At 42.5% G+C, this 22,465-nt stretch overlaps 1 protein-coding gene and 1 long non-coding RNA gene across 6 annotated transcripts in view; one reads left to right on the top strand and one right to left on the bottom strand.

Moving 5' to 3' along the window:
* The window catches only part of MED27 (mediator complex subunit 27), a 180,949-nt gene extending 162,317 nt beyond the window's left edge, over window positions 1-18,632 (bottom strand). The window contains exons 1-2 of one of the 5 annotated variants that reach the window (XR_014521528.1): window positions 18,274-18,632; window positions 16,137-16,281 (exon numbers count right to left, since the gene is read on the bottom strand). Coding sequence is in view for 3 of the 5 variants with exons in the window: in XM_083485592.1 (XP_083341718.1) it covers window positions 16,137-16,281; window positions 18,274-18,479 (351 nt within the window). In the remaining 2 variants the exon portion in view is untranslated. The remainder of the gene's footprint in view (window positions 1-16,136; window positions 16,282-18,273) is intronic. The other 4 variants (XR_014521529.1, XM_083485592.1, XM_083485590.1 and 1 more) reach the window with 4 other exon arrangements.
* A 1,725-nt stretch (window positions 18,633-20,357) lies between these two features.
* The window catches only part of LOC310698484, a 219,114-nt gene continuing 217,006 nt past the window's right edge, over window positions 20,358-22,465 (top strand). The window contains exon 1 of the long non-coding RNA XR_014521555.1: window positions 20,358-21,674. This is a non-coding gene — a long non-coding RNA (uncharacterized lncRNA). The remainder of the gene's footprint in view (window positions 21,675-22,465) is intronic.

Genomic DNA, 22,465 nt, shown 5'->3' with positions numbered 1-22,465 from the left:
TTTCAAGTACAGAGATTTTCCCCCATTTGTCTAATCTCACTCTTTTGTTTTACATTGTTTAGGCAAGGAATATTTTGCAATGTTTAGTTGACTGGCATGGAACATCTTTAAAAAAAATAAAATCCTAAGATTGTCAGCTACAATGCAAATGAAACAGGTGTGAAAGGGATTGTGGATTTCAACTACTTCTACAAGGGCACATGTGAACCAGTGAATGCCAGTTCTAAAATGGGCTCATCTGATTAAGCATCTTCACATCACTGAAAGATCTACACCTAATTGAGGGGCTTCTATTCAGCACTACAAATGAGCAGTTTCCAGTCAGTGCTATTAATAGTGTATAGGAGCTTGGTTCTAACAAGCTTGGTTCTTGTCAACCACAGTAACTTTACCTAATGTTCTGATTACATTTACAGAATAATTGAAGGTTTTCCTAAACCACAGAAAACTACGACAAAACTCATGGAACTTTGAAGTGTCAGGCATAGCCCTACTGGCTTTAGCCCAAACGTAGCAGAGTTTTCCTGCACAGCGAAGAAGCTAGTTGAGGTGGTAATGACTAGTCAGCTAGACTCAGAATAACTATTTACAGGATTTATTAAAAGGAAAAATAAAACCAGCAGAGTTTCTGCATACAAAGCAAAGCAAAATAAATCCTCTCTTTCTCTCTCTCTCTCTCTCTCTTAACCATACACAGCACTTCTAACTCCTAACACACCTCAAATCAAACTGAGCTAGCAAACCTAGATAACAGAGTTGAGTGCTGGTCGTTAACCAATCAGAGTGAGTAGTTTCTAGGTCAAGCAGACCTGGGCTTTCTGCCAAGAGTAAATTGACACCAGCTTGAGTTAATTGTGAGAAGCCAGAATCTGAAAGTTTCCCATGAGAACCAATTAACAGAAACTGAACACCCCCTCACAGATTCTGCTGAACAATTAACATCAAATACACCTATGTAGGAGATCATTTTTCCAGCAAACCTAAACCCTTGCACATTCGCTTGTTCTTTATCTTTGCCAATGGTTTAGTTAATACATCTGCTACATTTTCTTCACTTGACACATAAGTACAGGTGATTATATTGTCTTGTACACAGCAACGTACATTTTGGTATTTTACAGAGATATGTTTGGAACGTGATTTGAAACCCTCTGTTTTACTTAAGGTTATACAAGCTTGATTATCAATGTAAACTTGTACTGGTTCTCCACAATTTACATTTAAATCTGCCAACAAATGCTTGAAATAAATCACCTCGTTGCACAATTCACTCAATGCGGCGTACTCTGATTCCGTTGATGACACACTTACAACGTCTTGCTTGCGTGACCGCCAGCTGATTAAAGCTCCACCGACCCTTATGACTAGTCCTGTGACAGATTTTCTATCCGGCAAATTTCCCCAGTCACTATCACAGTAGCAACTCAACATTTCATCCTCGGAAGAATTTAATTGTAACATATAGCCAATTGTCTGTTTGAGATACCTTAGAATTTGTTTTACCCCTTTCCAGGCATTTAGTGTGGGTTTTGAGACCAATCTACTTAATATGCCTACTGCATAGCTAATATCAGGTCTGGACCACTGTGCTAGATACAATAAACTTCCAATTACAGAGTGATATACATCAGGATGTTCAAATTCAGGACTCTCATCTATGTGAAGTGTTTTTATGAAACCTGGATCCATAGGCACCGCTGCCCCTTTGCAATCCTGCATCCTGTATGTAGTCAGTAGTTGTTTAACTTTGTTCTGCTGACTAATTAGGCAGCTGCCATCTTGGGCCCAGCACACTTCCAACCCTAGATATGTCCTAACCGGGCCTAATTCTTTCACTTTGAACTTACTGGACAATTGCTTGGCAAATCTTTTAGTTTGTTTATCTGTTTTGCAGGCATACAAAACATCATCTACATAAATCAGACAAAACTCTTGATCACTGCCTGTACCACGTACATAAACACAATTGTCAGCTGTACTCTGCTTGAAACCAAATGACACTAAGGCCTCATGGAAACATTTGTTCCAAGATCTTGCAGCCTGTTTGAGACCATATAGAGCTTTGTTTAATTTTAACACTCTATTGGAACCTGTCTCATAACCAGGCGGTTCGGCTAGATACAGGTCTTCTGATATTGATGCATGTAAATATGCAGTCTGGATATCAAAATGGTTTAACAGGAGTTTTCTCTTTGCTCCAAGCGTTAAAATCAGCCTTACACTGTCCCCCTTAGCAGTAGGGGAAAAAGTTTCGTCATAATCTTTTCCAGGCCTCTGAGAGTATCCTTGAGCCACTAAACGAGCTTTGTATTTGTACTCTCCTGTCACCAGAGGTTTAAGCTTGTACACCCACCTGCAGCCTACAATCTTTGCCCCCTCAGGCGCTGCTACTGGTGTAAAAACCTTGTGCTCATTCAGAGAGGACATCTCTTCCTCCATTGCCTGTTTCCAGAGCTCTGCCTCCTCTTTTGGTAACTTTAACACCTCCTGAAAACTCTTGGGTTCTGCAATTACACTAAACACATTTGCAGTATCTGGAGAAAAACGCACCGGAGGCACTCCTTTGTTTTGTCTTTTAGATCTTCTGGGAGAAAATTTTTCTTCTGACCCACTTTCCTCCTCAGAACTACGACCTCTCTTTTGTTGCTTAGCAACTGGTCTCTGGCTAATTCCACTTTCTTGAGAGCTCTTATCTGAACTTTCCTCCCCCTCAGACTCTGATTCTCTGTGTCTACTTTCAGAGTCATGAAGCTCCTGGGAAGGTTCAAACCAAACCTCAGTATTGGCATGTAGTCTCTCCCAGCCACTATGTTCACAAAAACTGGCATTCCTGGAGATCACAATGCCATTTGTCCCTTCAGCAAAACGGAAACCTTTTCCCAGCTCCTGGTATCCCACAAACACTAACTGTTTGGTTTTAGGATCTCCCTTCTTTCTCATTTGTTTTGGAATTAATACCCAGGCTTTTGATCCAAACACATGCAAATGGTCAATTTTAGGTTTTTTCTGAAACAATTTAAAGTACGGGGTTGTACCTATTGTTTGATGAAAGAGCCTATTTTGGAGATAACACGCGGTGAGCATGCTCTCCCCCCAATAAGACATGGGCAAATCAGCATCATCAAGCATGGCAAACATCATATCTTGTAAAGATCTGTTTTTTCGCTCTGCAACGCCATTCTCCTCTGGGGAAAAAACGTTCGTTTTTCTATGCCCAATGCCACGCTTTTGTAACCAATCTCTAAAAGCATTTGACATAAATTCGCCACCTCTGTCCGTCTGTATCCTTTTGAGTTTAATGGACAGAAATCTTTCCACAGATGCCACCCAGCCTTTAAACTTAGTGAACACGTCACCCTTATTCTTCATGGGAAAAACCCAAGAATAACGCGTGGCGTCATCCACAATTGTTAGTGAAAAGCGCGATCCACCCCTGCTTACAGCAAATGGACCAATTACGTCCATGTGAACCAGCTGTAGCGGTGACTCACTAACTCTGTCACTTCTGGGGTAAGAGACTCTGTGGGTTTTAACCTTTTTACACACATTACAATCAAGGTACTTGTTACAACTCTTTAAATTACCCCCATCAGCCAATTCAGACATTTTTAGTACACTTTTCCAGCAAGCATGCCCCATTTTCCTATGCAATAAGTGCACACAGTTGTCATGTATAGCTTTGTTATTCACTGCAGGCTGAGGTTTACTGACTACTGCTGCAACTTGAGATCCTGCTTTAAGCCAAAACAAGCCTCCCTCTGACTTAGCAGTGCCTAAAATCTCACCAGCCTTCTTAATAATGCAACTGTCTCCTTCAAAATACACTTTAAACCCAGCTTTTAGCAAACAATCTACAGACATCAGATTGCTCCTTAATGACGGCACACAAAGTACATTTTGCAGGCATTCACGAAGACAAGGAACAAAAACTGCACCCCCCGAAATCACTTCGGAAGTACTTCCATCTGCTAGAGCCACCTGGCTGCGCTGTGCCGAGTTCTTGGAAACAAACAATTCATCTGAATTTACGATGTGGCGAGACGCTCCCGAATCGACCACCCAGACAGCTTGTTTCTCATCAGCAATCTTGACCTTGGCGGTCACCAGCTGAGCCGACTGTTTTTGTTTGAAGAATTTCTTTTTACGCTGCTGCTGCTGCTGCTGATCTCGTCTCTGCTCCTGCACCGGCAACTGAGACTTGACCAACTCCGGACATTGTCGTTTTAGATGCGCTGAAGACCCACATCGGAAACAACGCCTAACAGCAAACGCTGACTCCTCACCAGTACGCTGCTTTTGCTTCACCTCTGGCACGGCATGAGAACTCCTTCCAAACCGCCCACCTGTAGAAGCCTCTGCAGCCAACGACCTTTCTTGCCTCTTCTGCCATTCTTCAATCAAACGCCCAGTAACGTAACTGACTGATAAATCACGCTCCTGTATGCCTTCTAGAGACAAAACTAAATTATCCCAGCTTTCCGGGAGAGAACTCAAAATAATAGCCACCTTCTCCTGCTGGTCTAATGCAGTCTCTTTCCTGTAGCGCAGCAAACTTTAGCTGTAAACTGTGTAGGTGTTCCTGCATTGTAACCCCAGGCTGTAACATTGCCTTGTACAATGCCTTGCGAATGAACAGCTTGGAAACCGCTGTCTCACGCACATGGAGTTCCTTAAGTGCTTGCCACACACCTCTAGCTGTCTTGATTCCCCTCACATATGGCAACTGGGAATCTTCCAGCCCCAAGACAATTGTGGCCCTTGCTCTTTGGTCTTTATCGAGGTCTTCATCATCAGGCTTCATAGGAAACTTACTCACCACTTGCCAGAGACGATCCCTCTGCAGCACTGCCTGCATGCGTTCCGACCACAGCAAGTAATTGGAGTCATTCAGACGCTCAAAAGCCATCTGAACTGGTTGTGAGGCCATCTTGAGAGCGATGTCCCTGGAACCCGGAACCAGCTACTCACGACCACCGAGAGAGAAAACAGGAACCACAGCACCCAGCACTCACACGCTGCAGCTGTTGTCCTTGTGTCCGCTGCGTCACCAGCTCACCACGGTCAGGAACCAGCCAGAGTCCATCTGCTGCACCAACAGGAACAACAACTTCTGGAACTACTGGAACCAACGCCGTTGATGCTGACACCACCGCAACTCAGGCTGGCAGCACAATGCCCATAACCTCATGGAACTTTGAAGTGTCAGGCATAGCCCTACTGGCTTTAGCCCAAACGTAGCAGAGTTTTCCTGCACAGCGAAGAAGCTAGTTGAGGTGGTAATGACTAGTCAGCTAGACTCAGAATAACTATTTACAGGATTTATTAAAAGGAAAAATAAAACCAGCAGAGTTTCTGCATACAAAGCAAAGCAAAATAAATCCTCTCTTTCTCTCTCTCTCTCTCTCTCTTAACCATACACAGCACTTCTAACTCCTAACACACCTCAAATCAAACTGAGCTAGCAAACCTAGATAACAGAGTTGAGTGCTGGTCGTTAACCAATCAGAGTGAGTAGTTTCTAGGTCAAGCAGACCTGGGCTTTCTGCCAAGAGTAAATTGACACCAGCTTGAGTTAATTGTGAGAAGCCAGAATCTGCAAGTTTCCCATGAGAACCAATTAACAGAAACTGAACAAAAACTAGTCACAGAACCTACCCAAATAAAACACACACCCAAATCCTGTTTCCATTATTCTCTGACAGTAGATTGAAGATTAATGTTGTCAAATCAAAACTCTCAAATGTGACTGTTTATACATGTGCAGTTGTTACAACTGCTCTCCCTCTCACTGTTTATATGGATTTTAATGACCATATGCCAACTTATACAAAAAATTGTTCCAGTGACACACAGTGGGGGTTTTTTGTAGGAGAACAGTTAGGGCCAGGACGGGGGGGGGGATGCACACGCGACGCTGTGACATCCTGACATCACACACATCCTGAAAGAGGCACCAGGGTTCTGATGGATGCTGGAGCCCTCCTGCCTCGTTTGCAAATCTGGGCGGGCTTTGGGAAGGTGATGGGAGGGCTCTTGGACCCATCAGAGCATTGCGCCTCCCTCCCTAAGCCAGGCAGAAGCTTTGTGGGCTTTAAGGAGAGCCAGGGAAACATTTAGGGGACTAGCCTAGTCCCCTTAGTCCACTGATCACACACCACTGAATTATACAAATAAAACATATGATTATTTAAATATAGATTCTGGACAAGCTAAAGCTTGTGCTTTTTGAAACAGGCAGACAAGCAAAATAAGTTTCAATATCTTGAACTAATGGCATATCAACTTGTTAATTTGTTTATTGCTTAATAAAGGTAAAGGGACCCCTGACCATTAGGTCCAGTCGTGGCTGACTCTGGGGTTGCAGCGCTCATCTCGCTTTATTGGCCAAGGGAGCCGGCGTACAGCTTCCAGGTCATGTGGCCAGCATGACTAAGCCACTTCTGGCGAACCAGAGCACTGCACAGAAACACCGTTTACCTTCCTGCCGGAGCGGTACCTATTTATCTACTTGGACTTTGATGTGCTTTTGAACTGTTAGGTTGGCAGGAGCAGGGACCGAGCGATGGGAGCTCACCCCGTCACGGGGATTCAAATCGCCGACCTTCTGATCGGCAAGTCCTAGGCTCTGTGATTTAACCTACAGCGCCACCCGCATCCCTTATTGCTTAATTCTGATCAATAAAAAAACTGTTTGCCTGTAACCTGCAAGAGAAAAATTCCTGGGGGAAAACACTGAATGTATTTATTTGCCAGAAGAAAGAAACGTTCTTAGGGCTGGAGGAAAGATTTCTTCATTCCATTTGATCACCCAATTTTCCAGTAGCCCTCTGGTTGGGCAGCAATGAGCTTAGACTCTGCTGGAGAAGATGACTTGAACCAACTGGGGATATTTGGGAACAGATATTTTTAGGATGTTGCAAACTGCTTAGAGATTTTCTTTGAAAAAATGAAGCAACACATAAATGATATAAAATAAATAAAAATAAGGGAAAGTTATAAGGATCTCAAAGAGAGGCAAAGTTCTCACAGCAGGGCCCCTTCATAACTAGTTCTCTTGGAACCTTTGCATTTTCAATGAAGTGTGAGGACCTCTACGTCCGTTCCTTTGACTCAAGTCTAGAAAACAGGGTAACAGTCCTCTGTGCAAAGCAACGACTGAATATGATGCTTCGTTTACTTACTGAAGCCAGTTTAGGTATGTCAAGATCCTAGATTATAAATCCTGATAGCTTTCCCACTCTGATCCTAATCAAAAATGAAAATCAGAGTAGCAACATCTATTTCAAAAGCAATGATATCTCATTCCCAAGAGGGATCATAATGACCAAATACTTGTCAAGATTTTTCACACATGCATCATTGCTCTAATGAAGTAAATAAAAAATGCTTCCCTTAATTGTATGAATGAAATCTCTCTGCAGAAAACTGGATACCTGAAGTAACAATATAAGAAATGTTATAGAGAAATTTTGTAGAGTAAATCTTGTGGCTTGGGTAAAATGCAGTTCTCTGAGACCATTAACATATTTCAATTTCACTTGTCATACCAAAGCAAATTAGAAATGTTTGAATACAATTAGAAATTATCTATTAAATTCACATGGAATTATGGCTTATTACAAGACAAAAAAAGTTCACCTCAACACTGTTCTTGGACTCTTACAGTTAACAATTAACGACACTTTATTGCTGTTAAACTCAATATCTGTGTCTGATCAATACCAAGCTACCAAAGCAGTCTAACAAGTCTGAAACTCCCCTACAAGTACCTATTGATTTTTTTTAAGGCATGCAACAAAATGACCTACACAAATAACTGAGAATGAAACAGATAATTTAATAAACTAGAGAAAGTACAATGTTATTTCCCTTGGCTTCAATGTCAGAAAATCATAACTCATTATTGGTAGTTAGCACTCTTTTAAGGAGGGGGTTCTATATACAACGGTGTGACTGCACAATAGTTCTGGTTGCCACATCTCGAAAGGATATCATAGGGTTAATAAATGTTCAGAAAAAGCAGTCAAACTGATGAGACTGGAACTGCTCCCCAATGAAAAAAGGGTACAGTATTGGGGGCTTTTTCATTCAGGGAAAAGGCACACAAGAGGAGATATGTAAGAGATGAATAAAACTCTGCATTGTGTGGAGAAAGTGGTTTTTCTCCCTCTCTCAATACCAGAACCCAGGCCCATCAAATAAAGCTGAATGTTTAAAGAATGAGAAGACACATAAGGAAGTACTTTCACACACAGCAAATTGTTAAACCTATGGAGCTCACTACCAAAAGATGTAGTCATGGCCACTAATTGGATGATTTTAAAAGAGAATTAGAGGATAAGGCTATCAATGGCTACCAGTCATGACTGGCAAACTTCAGTGGGTTGCATCCAAATACGTTTATCTCAGAGTTGACACAATTAAATTAATGGCATTAAGTCAATTGTGTCCATTGTTTTAAAGGATGTAATCTGAATAGGACTAACATTGGATACAGCCCAATATTAGGACTAGTATGCTTCCAAAGACAAGTTGCTGGAAAACACGTGGGGAGAGTGTTGTTGTGTTCAGGTCCTGCTTGCAGACTTCCCTTTGGGCCATCTGGTTGCCCAGTATGAAAACAAAAAGTTGGATCAGGTGGGCCACTGGCCTGGCCCAGCACAGCTCTTCTTATGTTATGTTCTTACACATACACCGGCATCACTTTGAAAGAGGTACTCTACCCCTCCCTGGGTAGCCAGTTGCTTTAGGGCACCTGCAAAGCCCAGCACAACACCAGGAACAAGACCGCATAAATCAGCAACATAACAAAGCCCTATTCCAAAATGTGTGAACCACCCAATTAGATATGATGACCTCAACAGGCAAAATGAAGTATGCAGTCTGCTGGAGGTTTACTTTTATCCATATATTTTCAATGCGTATTGAGATTTTTTTTCAATTTAAATTGTATTTTTTGGTTTTTCAAAAGAAACTTATTACAAACATACAAAAACACAAATCACATACATTTCTAATAGATATATATTTGACTCCCCCTCCCTTTTATGGTTTCTTCTGAATTTAAATTTTCATACAGAATTTTAAACATTACTCCATCTTTAATTATTCTTTAGTTTCTAATAATAATCTGTTTAACTGCTTGTTTTACATTAATCCAGCTAATGAACTTATTTGCATATACTGAGAAATGTTTTATTTAAGATTGCTTTTTTTTTTTTTTTAGCTCAATTCCTTGTACTACCCTTGTGCTATTCATCCCTCCCCTATTTAGTTCACATAATTCAACTGTCTAAAAATCTTTGGCCAAGAACCTTATGTACCACACCTTCAATGGTTCTCTAAAATGCATTTTTGAAAAGTGATCAGAAGATTGTTTCCCCTTCTCCAAAAAAATCAAACAAGAAGCACTTTGCAGCATGCAAATATTGCAGCAAAACAGAGCATAATTTGGGCTCAGCTCTAGCTGTAAGAGCAGTCTGGAAGGATGGGAAATTCCTTTACTAAGACCAATGGGATGACACATCTGCATTAGCAGATGGCAGGGTCAACAGCCCTGCAAAGATTAACAGAAAAGGTGTCAAAAAGATGTGCCATTTTAGAGTAAAGATTATCAAACTACCTATTTAAGATAGGTGTCCTACTAAAAGAGTTCTCACAAAGCTTTGCTACTGCAGAATCCATGGGAACATCTTAACAGGCACAGCCTCAGGCATGCACTGGGGCTAGGGCATACAAGTGGCACGTCAAGGGCAAAGTGTGCATGAATATACAAGTAACAATAAAGGAAAGCAGCAAGTGAGAACAGTATTTAATCTAACCTCAAGGTACATAGAAATAATGTGTTGCTAAGGTGGCATTAAGGGACGCTGGTGGTGCTGTGGGTTAAACCACAGAGCCTAGGACTTGCCAATCAGAAGGTCAGCAGTTCGAATCTCTGCGACGGAGTGAGCTCCCGTTGCTCGGTCCCTGCTCCTGCCAACCTAGCAGTTCGAAAGCATGTCAAAGTGCAAGTAGATAAATACCATATTTTTTGCCCTATAGGACGCACTTTCCCCCCTCCAATAATGAAGGGGAAATGTGTGTGCGTCCTATGGGGCGAATGCAGGCTTCAAGAAGCTACCCGCAAGCTTTGGGAGCCCAGCGTGACTTCCCACCGGGCTCCCAAGGCTTTCAGACAGCAGCCTGCAGCCCAAAACCCGGAGAGCGCAGCGGAGCGCACCCCGGGCTTCGGGCAGCTCTCCGCAAGCCTTGGGAGCCCAGCGCGACTTCTCGCTGGGCTCCCAAGCCTTGCGGACAGCAACCTGCAGCCCAAAACCCGGGGAGCACAGCAGAGCGCGCCCCGGGCTTCGGGCAGATATCCGCAAGCCTGGGGAGCCTGGCGGCAGTTCCCGCTGGGCTCCCAAGGCTTGCAGATAGCAGCCTGTTCTGGGGGCTGGGGTCAGGGGAAGCTCGGGCTTCCCCTGGCCCAGCCCCGCGCCTGGGGGAGGGAATAAAAAAATTTTCTTTATTTCTCCCCCCCCAAAAAAACTAGGTGCGCCCTATGGGCCGGTGCACCCTGTAGGGCGAAAAATACAGTAGGTACCGCTCCGGCGGGAAGGTAAACGGCGTTTCCGTGCGCTGCTCTGGTTCGCCAGAAGCGGCTTAGTCATGCTGGCCACATGACCCAGAAGCTGTACGTTGGCTCCCTCGGCCAGTAAAGCGAGATGAGCGCCGCAACCCCAGAGTCGGCCACAACTGGACCTAATGGTCAGGGGTCCCTTTACCTTTACCTTTAACGTGGCATTCCCTAATACATCTCATGTATCCAGTAGTAGATAGGTAGCCGTGTTGGTCTGCCATAGTCAAAATAAAAAAAATTCCTTCCAATAGCACCTTAAAGACCAACTAACTTAGTTGGTCTTTAAGGTGCTATTGGAAGGAATTTTTTTTATTTTGACATCTCATGTAGACACACCAAAGTTCACCCTACAACAGAGCACAACAAGGCCATCATAGAATCATCTCTATTCACTAAAAATGTCTTTAAACTGCCATCTGGATACTGAGAAAGCAGTGAAGTTTGCCATGCAGAACTGAGGTGGGGGTGGGGGTGGAGTCTAATCTGAATTTCAGCTGCTTACCTGCTAAAAAGTTCACTATTGGACAATCTATTTTAGTGAACTGCACTAGAATAAAAAAGTTTAACTATTTAAGCCCTCAAACAGCCACCCCTACTAATTCACCCTGAATTAATAAAATGGTGTGACTCGAGAATTCAGCTGCAGATGTGTTAGTTCAGACAGATTTTTTCACCCATTTCAACACCACAGAGCATAAGCTTTTGACACCAGTGTTTTCCTACAGTGAATCCTCACATGCATTTAATTAATATTAGTCCCATGTATACATAACAAAGTGCATTCTTTGATGCCACCTACGATTTTAGAAGTTTTTATTAAAAGCACACTGCAAATGATTACTTGAAGACTCTACTAAACGTTTTTAGAAAAAGAATACACTTTTTTTTCCAAACCACAAAGGCAAGTGAAAACACTGCACCTAAAACTTTGGTGATGTCAAATGGACGGCACGTGATCAGTCCTGCTCTACAATGAAAATGGCCCACGGGGGTTAACAGAGGTTAGGATCTGGCCTACTAGTAGGAGCCAAAAATTCCTACCCCTGGTTGAGTCTTACATTTACAAGCTGACACACACACAGGCTGGCACACTCTCCTCTGCTTCTTGGCACAGTTCATACAGTAGATATCAAAAGCATTCACTATTAAACCGAGTGGTGTTCCTGTTACATCCATACTTGAGAGAAACCACCCAGAAGACTTGGGTTATTGGGTGGCGTAGAAAAGCAACAGGAAAAACAAAAACAAATTATGCTTAATCTAAACAAGCCTGTATAAAACTACAGCTTAACAATCTTGACTAGTTCAACCAAGCAGAGTTTAAAATTGAACGAACCAGTGTTTTCAAGTTCACATGTTATAGGGAACTCTGATTAGTTTAAAAGCAGGTATTTCCAGTCTTCTTGCAGTGTCCACCTTTAAATGGATAAAGGGGTAGTATGTTCACTTAGGCTCATTCATACAACATGTCCAAATCAGGCCCCTGCCTCTTTATCTGTTATCTTTATAAGAACTTTAGCTCTTGAATTTACTAAAATACACAGATTAGAGATGGTGTGGCATCTTAACTTGGCTTCTCTTTTTAAAAACACACACACACAAAAATAGATTTAAAGATGTAATTCATGTTTCCATATGCTCTTTGACAGGCAATTAGCCCACTAAAGTGTTTAACTAACAAAGCAAACACCGTATGGTTACACCCCTTTCCCCAACCCTTTTCATTTAACATTTGCTCATAGACACAGACACCCTCTATTTCTGTTGTCCATCTGTTTGCAAGATACATAAAGCTGGGCTGGGGGTTCCCTTGCAACCAACATAGTCAAAGTTGCATGCCACAACAGAAGAATTAGCTTTATCATATACCAACTGAATCAAGTCTATTGGTCCACCTGCTGCACTTTTCAGTTTCCCACTCTATTTCAATCAATTTTCTCCTCTCCTCTCCCAGCCACTTTCTCTTCTTCTGTCATTCAGCCCATTAGCCCATCAAGTTCAGTATTGGCTTGCAGTGGCTGGAACCAGCTCTCCAAGGTACTGAGCAAGAATCTTTCCCAGCCCTACTGGGAGATGGTACAGATTGGACCGCCCCTGTGCAAGCAAACTAGGTGCTGTAGTACTGAGCTATGCCCCTTCCCCACTGGATTCAATGGGTTTTACCCTCAGGTTAAGCGTAAATACCGCAATGACAACTGCTCCCCATATAAACCAACAGGGACCCAGCGATCATCCTCTGAGGTCCTTCTTCATGTGCCTCCTCCATGAGAAGTGCAGAGAGTGGCAACAAGAGAATGTGCCTTTTCTGGGGTGGCTCCCCATTTGTGGAGTGCTCTTCCCAGGGAGACTCACCTTGTGCCTTCATTACATATCTTTAGGCACCAGGTGAAAACATTTCTCTTTTTCTTTTTCTTTTTAAATATAACTTTATTGAATAATACAATCAAATGTCCAGATATATCTGCAAAAAACACAATTGTTTACATATATGTCATACATTAACTATGAAAGAAGATAGAAAATAAGAGAAAGGGGGGAAAAGAAAAGAAAGAAAAAAGAGAAACGGAATGCGTATTCTGACTTCAGCCCCCTAACTGTCCCATTCTGTTGCCTCATTTCTCAACCACCACTACACATCAAACATTTGATCATCAACTTTGCAATGGGATGGGAGGGTGCATTGGTCCAATGATGTGTAATATCCAAGCACACAGCAGTCAACAAAAATCCAATCCAATCTTTAATGGGACATATTTTTGAGCAGATGAGTGTACAGGACTCTATTAATAGGGAGTAAATTCATGAGTTGAAAAATGCTGAAATATCCACATTCATTTACCCCCCTTTTTTTACTCCTGCCCTTAAGTCCACATTTTATCCTAGCTCAGCAATGTGTTTTATGTGTACAGTTGTTAACGCATGAGCAATCTGGGCAGAGAAGGAAAGGGAGCTGTCCTGGGCTCTCAGCTCATCAAATATACAACACACCAGCCACAAAGGGGTCAAAAATTAAAAATTAAATGCAGAGAGGCAAAAAGTACTTCCATGCATCACAGCAACTAAATGCTCTCCAAATGACAGCAAAGAGTCAGACCAAAAAGCCACTCCAGTGACTCCATATGTTCTTATTTAAAAACAGCTGCTGAGAGTGGGCAAAACCAATCCAGCTAAATCAGTTTTGCATACATGCAAGAGTAAAACGTTGTCTCATGTTACTGCATCATAAAACAAGCAGGAAGTGAAAGAGATGGCCAGAGAAATTATTCTGAAGGAGCAAAAAGTTACAGGTGACAAGCCCTCTTGTTAGAACAAACAACTGAAGCATCAATACCACCTGATGTAAACAATGGAGTTGAGAACAAATTACTGAATTCAGAACGAAGTGGTGATTAAAGGGCAACTGGTGAGTGAGTACTTAAGTGCTTTGAAACCAGTTTATCACAAAAAGATAAAAAGGCATAAAGTGCTTAAACCACATTCTGAAGGCAATTATAGAGCACAAAATTAAAATAAAACTATACTTCCGCGTGCAGATGCAAAGGTGAGAGAGGACCTTGAGGTTTAGAGGGGTTCCCAAAGAGGCAGAGGAGCTTATTGATGAAAGAATCATTAAGGAGTTAGCCAAATGGTTAGAGCTTCAAGAAGACGAAATAATTAAAGGCACAGAGAAAATATTCAGAGTGAAATCAGATGTTGCTAAAGCAAACAAATGGCCTGGAAACTGTTTGATATCTTTCAACTCAAGTCAAATTAGAGATAAAATTTTGCAAACCAGTAATAAAAAAAGACTCAGAATTGGGAGCAAGACATTATCCTAAAGGAGATTCCTTCACACCTGTTGAGAGGGAGAGACAACTATACATTTCTGGCTGAATCATTGAAGGAAAACTTCATTGTTTATAGGTGGGAGTTTCTGGAGGGAGTCTCCTTCTTTAAAGGGGAAAGGCGGAGGGAGGTGTGTGACAAGCAGACAAAGCTGCTTGAGTCCTGCTTGAGGGTTTGCCACAGGGATCTGGGTGCCCACTTTGAGAACATGATGCTGGACTAGTGGGCCATCAGCCTGATCCAGCAAGGTCTCCTTATATTTTGATGTGTGTAAGGATTACCCTAATATCACTTTTTTGAGGGTGACTACACAGGATACAAAGGTTCTGAGTAAAGAGGAATGCCCCCTTGATGCCAAAAAGATTGCCCACCCTACTATAACAATCATTGTCAATGGTGGGTTTGTCCAATACTAAGCAGGTATTTTCATCGAAGAGAAACAGAGAAACCAGCTGCTATCATGTACCGTATATTGGATAAAAATGTAAAATATATAGGGAAGTTATTCAACTAAGTTTTACTTAGAGCAGAGCCACTGAAATTAATTAGCACGCCTAAGTTAAAAAGGTAAAGGTAAAGGAACCCCTGACAGTTAAGTCCAGTCGCGAACGACTCTGGGGTTGCAGCACTCATCTCGCTTTACCGGCCAAGGGAGCCGGCGTTTGTCCGCAGACAGTTTTTCCAGGTCATGTGGCCAGCATGACTAAGCTGCTTCTAGAAAAACCAGAGCAGTGTACGGAAACGCCGTTTACCTTCCCGCTGGAGCGGTACCTATTTATCTACTTGCACTTTGACGTGCTTTTAAATAGTATATGCCTAAATTAGGTCCATTCATTTCAATGGGTCTACTATGAGTAAAACTTAGTTAAATAACATTCCACACAATGCTAAAGTAGAGGGAAACACAGTTTAAGCCTAGCTATAACATGGTCTGTTGATACAGCCATCACCAGACAAGAATTATCTACTGTAACAGCTACCATATTGGCAAAATGTTGTTGTTGTCTGTAAGACACCTGGAGTCCTGTCAGGGGAAAAGGTGGTTATAAATAAATAAATGATTCAACATGTGATTAGATTTCAAGGTATTTTCCCAACAGTTTGAAGCATGATTCTCCTCCAGTGTTACAAGCTCCACCTTCAGTTTGATACAACTTTTGTAGGTATTATATAGATATTATATAGTATTTTCTTATACAATTCTAAAAGTTTAAAACCCTGTTGAACTCATTAGAACAAGCAAAGTTTTGTATTATACAAATCAATCATGCATTTTATTTAAACATGTACACAGTTTAAAACATGAATGTCACCAGAGAGATAACTCCAATCAATTCTTAGAAGATGTCAAGGACTGAAAAAGCACCTCCTTATGCTTTTGGATGAGCTTTTTAAACACTTACGAGTAGAAGAGGTGCACACAAATTTGTTGAGGATGTAGGATACAATTTTGCTTAACCCATCCCCATCATCAGCTTCTGTTAGCAGCCTCTTAAAACAAGGACAGGGTATAGATATAGCTGCCATAGTATCATTTCTCTTGCACCATAGCACAGTAAGCTGCTTCTCTCTGCATCAAAGCAAGAGGCAGCTGAGATAGCAAAGCTGCAATAGCCAAGAATTTCAAACCACTCTATATAACATAACTTTGACTAGCAATTAACATTAATACACTTCTTTTATTTCTTACCTTATTTGACCATTTATAAGCCTGAAGCAGCTGGCTGTAGAGGGGTGTTTTGTCCTGAACAGGATCTAAACTCAACAACCCACTATTGTGGAGAGGATGGTTCTCCGATGGCTTTCCTACAAGATTACTTAGACGTTCCAGTTCACTAAAATAAAATGAAAAGCCATTAAATTATAGTATTTAACACAGCATATTTTGTTAACTCTTATGTGGTTTTGTCATATTTTACTACACAGTGGTAGCATAAGCAGGGCAGCTTCATTCACTGGGCTTCTCAACATTGCACATCACTGCTGGGTACCAAGAGTAAGAGGGGTAAGGGGAAGGCACTGGGACGCTCATTGTAGGTGCAGTGGCGGGAGCATCGGATATGTTTGTTTATAATGATATTTTAGGAATGATTCGTGTTCTTATGTAGCTGCACTGTTTTATACTTTATGGATGTCCCATGCTCATATTATAAAGTACCGGTAGTTGTGTTTTGTGTTCTAAATCAAGCACTTCTAGGAATTGTTTCTTTTTGTTTTCCAATGTATTTCTCATTAATAAAAAATATGGTGTGGAACAAGCAATTTTTTGTTATGAAAGTTTGTCCCAGAGAAAAAAGTTTGAGAATCAGTGTCATAATGCATCACCAGTAAAAAGAAACAAACTGGGAAGTTATAGGTGTTGGGAAAGTCTCTGAGCCCGAGACCCTGGAGAACCACTCTTTTGCAACTGGTGTACAGGTCCCTTGACCAGGTCACATACCCTCACCCAAGCTATCTCAAAACTGTCAGATTAACAGAAGACAAATATAGGATCCCCAAATGTGCATTTGGACCCTGCGTCTAAAAAGTTTGAAGACTTTCAGTACAGACAGGGGAGCAAGGTAGATGCATTCTCCAGCTCTCTTTATACTTCATACAGTCAGTGTTTTCGCCTGGTTGGAATGCATTGTGGAAAGAAGAAAAGAAAATCTATAAAAAATTATTTACAAAAAAAGAGAAATGTGTTCCTGAACTAAGTTGATGCCTCCTGCTTTTGTGGATGGAGAATAGGGAGATGGTTTGAGAAAGTAACCTACTGTGCAAAAGTAGCATTTATACCTGTTGCTCCACCCACTTTTGCCTCTAGCCACCCACCCACCACAGACATGTGGCCCTCAGAAGGCTGCCTAGCAGGGAATGTGGCATTTCATTACACTTCTGGTTAGCATCCTCTTTCTTTCCCATTAACCTATCTTTTTTCAGTTTTTGCCCCTGGGTCTGCTGGTCATTCCCCAGCACCTGACAGTCACAGCAACACACCAACCTCTTAACACAACACATCCAACAATTAACAACCATCCTCCCTTCTAGCTTGCCCCAAACCATATAGCATCCAGAAGATAGACCTCCTCTAGATCTAGAGGTTTCACTGTTTTGCTGTGCAGAGCATGGCATCTCCAGTTAACAACAGCATTGCTGTGGCTTGTCCAAACAGCACAGAATTCAGAAGGGAGATGGTCCCAGAACCTGTATGATTCCAGAACACTGTGCAGCTGTGGCAAGCATGGCATCTCCAACAACAAACCTTGCCCAAGACCACAAAGCTTTCAGAAGGTAGACCATTCCTGCTGTGGAAGTTCACCTGCATAGGTTTGGAGAGCATGGCATCTCCAAATATCAACCACTACCCTTTGTGGCTTGCCTTAAACCAAGTTGTATTCAGAAGAAAGTATTGTCTCTGCACATGGAGGTTCCACTGCAAAACTGTAGACAGCATGGCATCTCCAATTAATTAACAGCAGCTACTCTCCCTTGTGGCTTGCTATGAATGAAGCAGCATTAACCTGCCCGTGGTGATTTCCACGGAATAACTCTTCAACGAGCAGCAGCAGCAACCCTCCCTTAAGGCTTGCCCAAACCCACATAGCCTTCATAAAACAGACTGTTCCTGAACGTGGAAGTTCCACTGCTCAGTTGTCACAGCGAATTAGCATTTCATTGCACTATCGAATTCCATATCTAATTGGGGGGGTTGCCTTTTTCTCAAGCATTTCTAGCCTTGTGGGCACCATCTCCTCATCCCAGAAACGGGAGGAAGGGAGGGGGGAGTGTCGCCCAGGGCAACCTCCTCCTCGGCAGGTCTTTTTCCTCTTTCCCTTCCTCCTCACCCCAAGTCTCGGCTGACGGAGTGGAGGCTCTCTTGAAAGCTGGAGACGAAGCTCTTCTCACGGCCCTCCAAAGCCTCCTTGTTGCGCCTGCCGTCCTTGAGGCAATCGAAGACGCGCGTGACGCTGGAGCGCAGCGCCTGGATAGCCGAGATAGCCTGGGCAAAAGCCTCCAGGTTGACCCCGGCGCTTAACACCCCATCCGCCATCTTTGGCCAGCAACCTCCTGTCGGAAAGCCGGAGCGCGAGGATATACTGAGAGGAGCGCGGGGAGGAGGACGCCGCCGCCGCCGCAAAGCAGGCTGGGAGGTGTAGTGCACGGAACTTGGGCAAAAGAGACTGAGGGACTCTGCGGTCGCAAAGCAGCCTGGGAGACCCTCTCCAAAAAAGCGCGGAGAATGAATCCTAAAGGGCAAGAAGACACTTCAGCCACAAAGCAGGCTGGGAGATGTAGTCCGCGGGACAGTGAGAAGATTTTCAGGAGATGTAGAGGCGTGTGATTGAAATCGGAGTGCTTTGTTTACCTCCTGTCTGCCAGGTTACCTGTTTAATGGTCACTTGATTGGATTGCCTGGGGAGCCTGGCCAGTCTTTTGTAATGATAAATACTTAGTTCCTGAGCCAGGTCACAGCCTCACACCCTATTCATATCTTAAATGTGCCCTTAAGACAGGATTTGTGAAGGAAAAGACAGTGGGGAGGCTTTTCCATTTTCCTTTGACGTTGCAGAGAAAACATTTGCTCAGTTTGGGAGTCAAAATGCTTTCAGGTCGGTCTTCCTGTGCTGATCTATGTACGTGCTTGGTTCTTGGTTCGTTTAACATATATCTGAGACCTCAAAATTCCTATCACACCAATCACAATGAATAATGCTTCCATTTTTTATCTTATTCATCATCCACATCTGGGCACTAGAGATGGCAGATTAGAGACAGAGAGAACATTTTCCTTCCTTGAAACCACCAATGTAGCCAATGAGGCAAGGTAGTCACTTAACTCATTGCCCAAAATAAGGATATACATTCCCCCCCCCTTCTTTCCTCTTAAGGAACTTAAGGTAACATAAATGCTTCTCATCTTTTCCATTTTGTGCTCACAACAACCTTGTGAAGTAGGTAAGCCCCGATAGATAGTGACTGCCCCAAAGTAATCCAATGGGCTTCATGTCTGAGTGGAGATTTGAACCATTGTCGCCAAGGCCCTGGTCCCAACAGGAGGTACAAATTTGCATATAATCTCTTTATAGACTATTAGACAGATATTTGCATGTTTAAAAATCAAGGCAATTAATTTCCCATGTAAATAACCTCAAATAAATCATTCAGTTAAGTCCAAGCTTGGATCGCCCAAATAAGTACTACTATAAATTTGCCCCAATTTGTTTTGCACTGTGATAGGAATTTTATGGTCTTAGATATATGGTAATGTTCATAACTGCACATACATAGATCAACACAGGAAGACCAACCTGGAATCATTTTGATTCCTAAACTGACCAAATCCTTTCTCTGCAAGGTTAAACTGGAAAAACCTCCCCATTGTCTCTTTCCTCACAAATCCTGTCTCAAGGATATGTCTGTTTGAATAAGGTGTGAGCCTGTGACCTTGCCCAGGAAATAAGTATTTTACCACTACAAAAGAATGGCCAGGCTCCCCAGGCAATCCAATCAAGTAACTTGCCAGACAGGAGATAAACTGTGACAGGAGAAAAACAACATTTAAATTTCTGTGATGTAGGTGGGATTTATCTGAGGGGTGGTCTTAGGTTACACCCCTTCTATGATGTATGCATAATGTTTCTGGGGGTGGTCTTCATCTAGAGGATGGGAATTTCAAAAGTCTTTATAAGCCCTTGCACGGCATTTTGGGGGGTCCTCTTCCTCTCCTGCGTTTGAGGGGAGCACCCTGTTGCAACCGATTAATAAAGATCAAGCTTACTAGCTGCTTTGCTTCTCAATATTCTCTGGTTGGCCTCTGTTATTTTCTCCTACCAATAGGGAACCTATGTAAGGACTCTATATGGGCTCTTGGATACCCCATAAGGGAAAAGGGCATATTTTTATTTACAACAGCACCCAACCTCCAAAATAAATTCCCCTTCAGTTTATTGACAACCCCCCCCCCCCAATTCATTACCAGTCACCGCATCATTCCTCCAACCCCATCCCAGAAATGAAATTAAAGATGAACAGCATGCACTTTGGATGATGGAAAGAGAACACTATCTTGCACAGCCATTGAAATACTCTGCTGACCAAAGGAGTACAGGAATGGGGAATCTGGTCCTCCAGAAGCTCTTTGACTCCTGCTCCAATTGTCCTTGACCACTGACTGGCAAGAGTTGATGGGAGTTGGAGTCCAACACGTGGAGGACAGCAGTTTCCCCCTGTAGCATAGGGTGAGAGGCAATCATCTGCCCCTACTTATTCTACCACTGTTATAGAAAAAAATGGGATTGGTGTTTACAGCCCAGCTCTCCATCAAGGGATTCAGTGTCAGTCAGGGAAAATTGAGTGGGGTCAGGATCCAGTGAAAGCAAAGAAGATCTTTATTTTTCTGCTGCAACAGAGTTCACACACACACCTTTCAAGGACCCAGAGCAAAGGTGTGCAAGAACTTTTGAAGACTTTAGAAAGTCTTAGCCCATCCCCTTAGCCAAATACCATCCAAAATGCATTATACATACATCACAGAAAAAGGCGATCTACAACAGAAATGTGATAGTGTGGCTTGTCTCTCTTGCATTACTGATTGCATTACCAGGTTAGTCTGAGCCAGTCTTTTGAGATGGTAAATACTTTAGTGCTTGAATCCAAGTCACAGACACACCCTATTCATATACAAAAGACACCATTAAGAAACTGTTGCAGGAATTTATGTATAGTTTGGGGGGGTTGCCCCTCCAGCAGATATCATGCACATGCAGCCCACTACCAAAATCAGCACTATCACTTTTGTGACTTTTGTTATTTGTCCCCACAAAACACTTCATCACAGTTTCTTCCTATCTATTCAAAGGGCCTTTGCTACACAGTACCAAATGTAACAATTCATTGATAAATGTATCTATGTACTGGTTCACTGGGAAAACTTCAGAAATTCATATAGACATGTGAGCTCAGCTACTCAGCAGCCCCTCTGCATGAGTGATAATTCCTGACATCCTGATACCTGAGTGCCAGACAGGTAGCCATTCCAGAAATAACAAACCAGATGAAGACAAAAGGGTGTGATTAACTTGGCTGGGAAACAGGAAAATGTAAATATATCTTTTGTTACACTTGATGGGTGTTTGGTGGAGGGCAAGGAGAACCATGGGGCAGGATTCAGGATGCTCAGATTACTGCCACCAGACCTCCTCTTTCATGATGTAACCATGATGTATTAGTGATGTAGTTTGGGGGGGTGTAACATGGGGATTAGCAGCTAATAAAAGTTTGGGTTCTCTTTTGTTCGGGGCTTCCATCTTGTTCCACCTTGTTGCAGGTGGGAGTCCTGTAGCAACAGTCTTCAATAAAGACAAAGCCTACTGGCTGCTGTTTTGCTCTGGTATTCCTGGCTGGTGTCCTTGTTTTTTGTCCAAGGGAGCCCTCAGATTACTCCGTTAACAATAGGATTTGTAGCATTTGTAAGTGAAAAGAACTACTGGGAAAGATTTCTCCAAGATATTTCCTTCTGTAGAGGAAACATAGAGTCTTTAGGAGAGCCAAGATGGCTTCAGGATTGCTCACCTGTACTTTTTCTGACATGTGGTTTATATACTTATGTATGTGTGTTTACCTTGTGCACTTATGAACGGGTGGTTTTTGGAAATCTTTTAACACCATATTTCTTACGAGCTCTGCGCTAATCACTGGCCCTGCTCCATTGGTAGGTTTACAGCACAATTCTACTCATGACTTCCTCAATACATCCCTTTGAGCAGATAGTTCAGGTAATGATTGTTCACTCCCACCACCATACTTTATAATAACTTTTCCTGCTCTTTCAATCAGCCATAACACACACAGTCTCATGTTCTCAACAAGAGAATGAGAAGATATGAGTGCTCCAGCAATTTTTCCTCATGTTTTTCCACTTATAAATTCTGCAGAAACACAAAGCTATCCTTAGGATGTGCTAATTTTGTCCACATAACTTCTTTGCACTGTATTTATTTTTAGACCATTTTCCTGGAGAATGGCTTTATTCCCTTT

This window comes from Podarcis liolepis, assembly GCF_965112155.1.
Source record: "Podarcis liolepis genome assembly, chromosome: Z".
Classification (NCBI taxonomy): Eukaryota; Metazoa; Chordata; class Lepidosauria; order Squamata; family Lacertidae; genus Podarcis; species Podarcis liolepis.
Note: the sequence above shows the minus strand (reverse complement) of the source record. Positions and strands in the feature narration are given on the sequence as shown.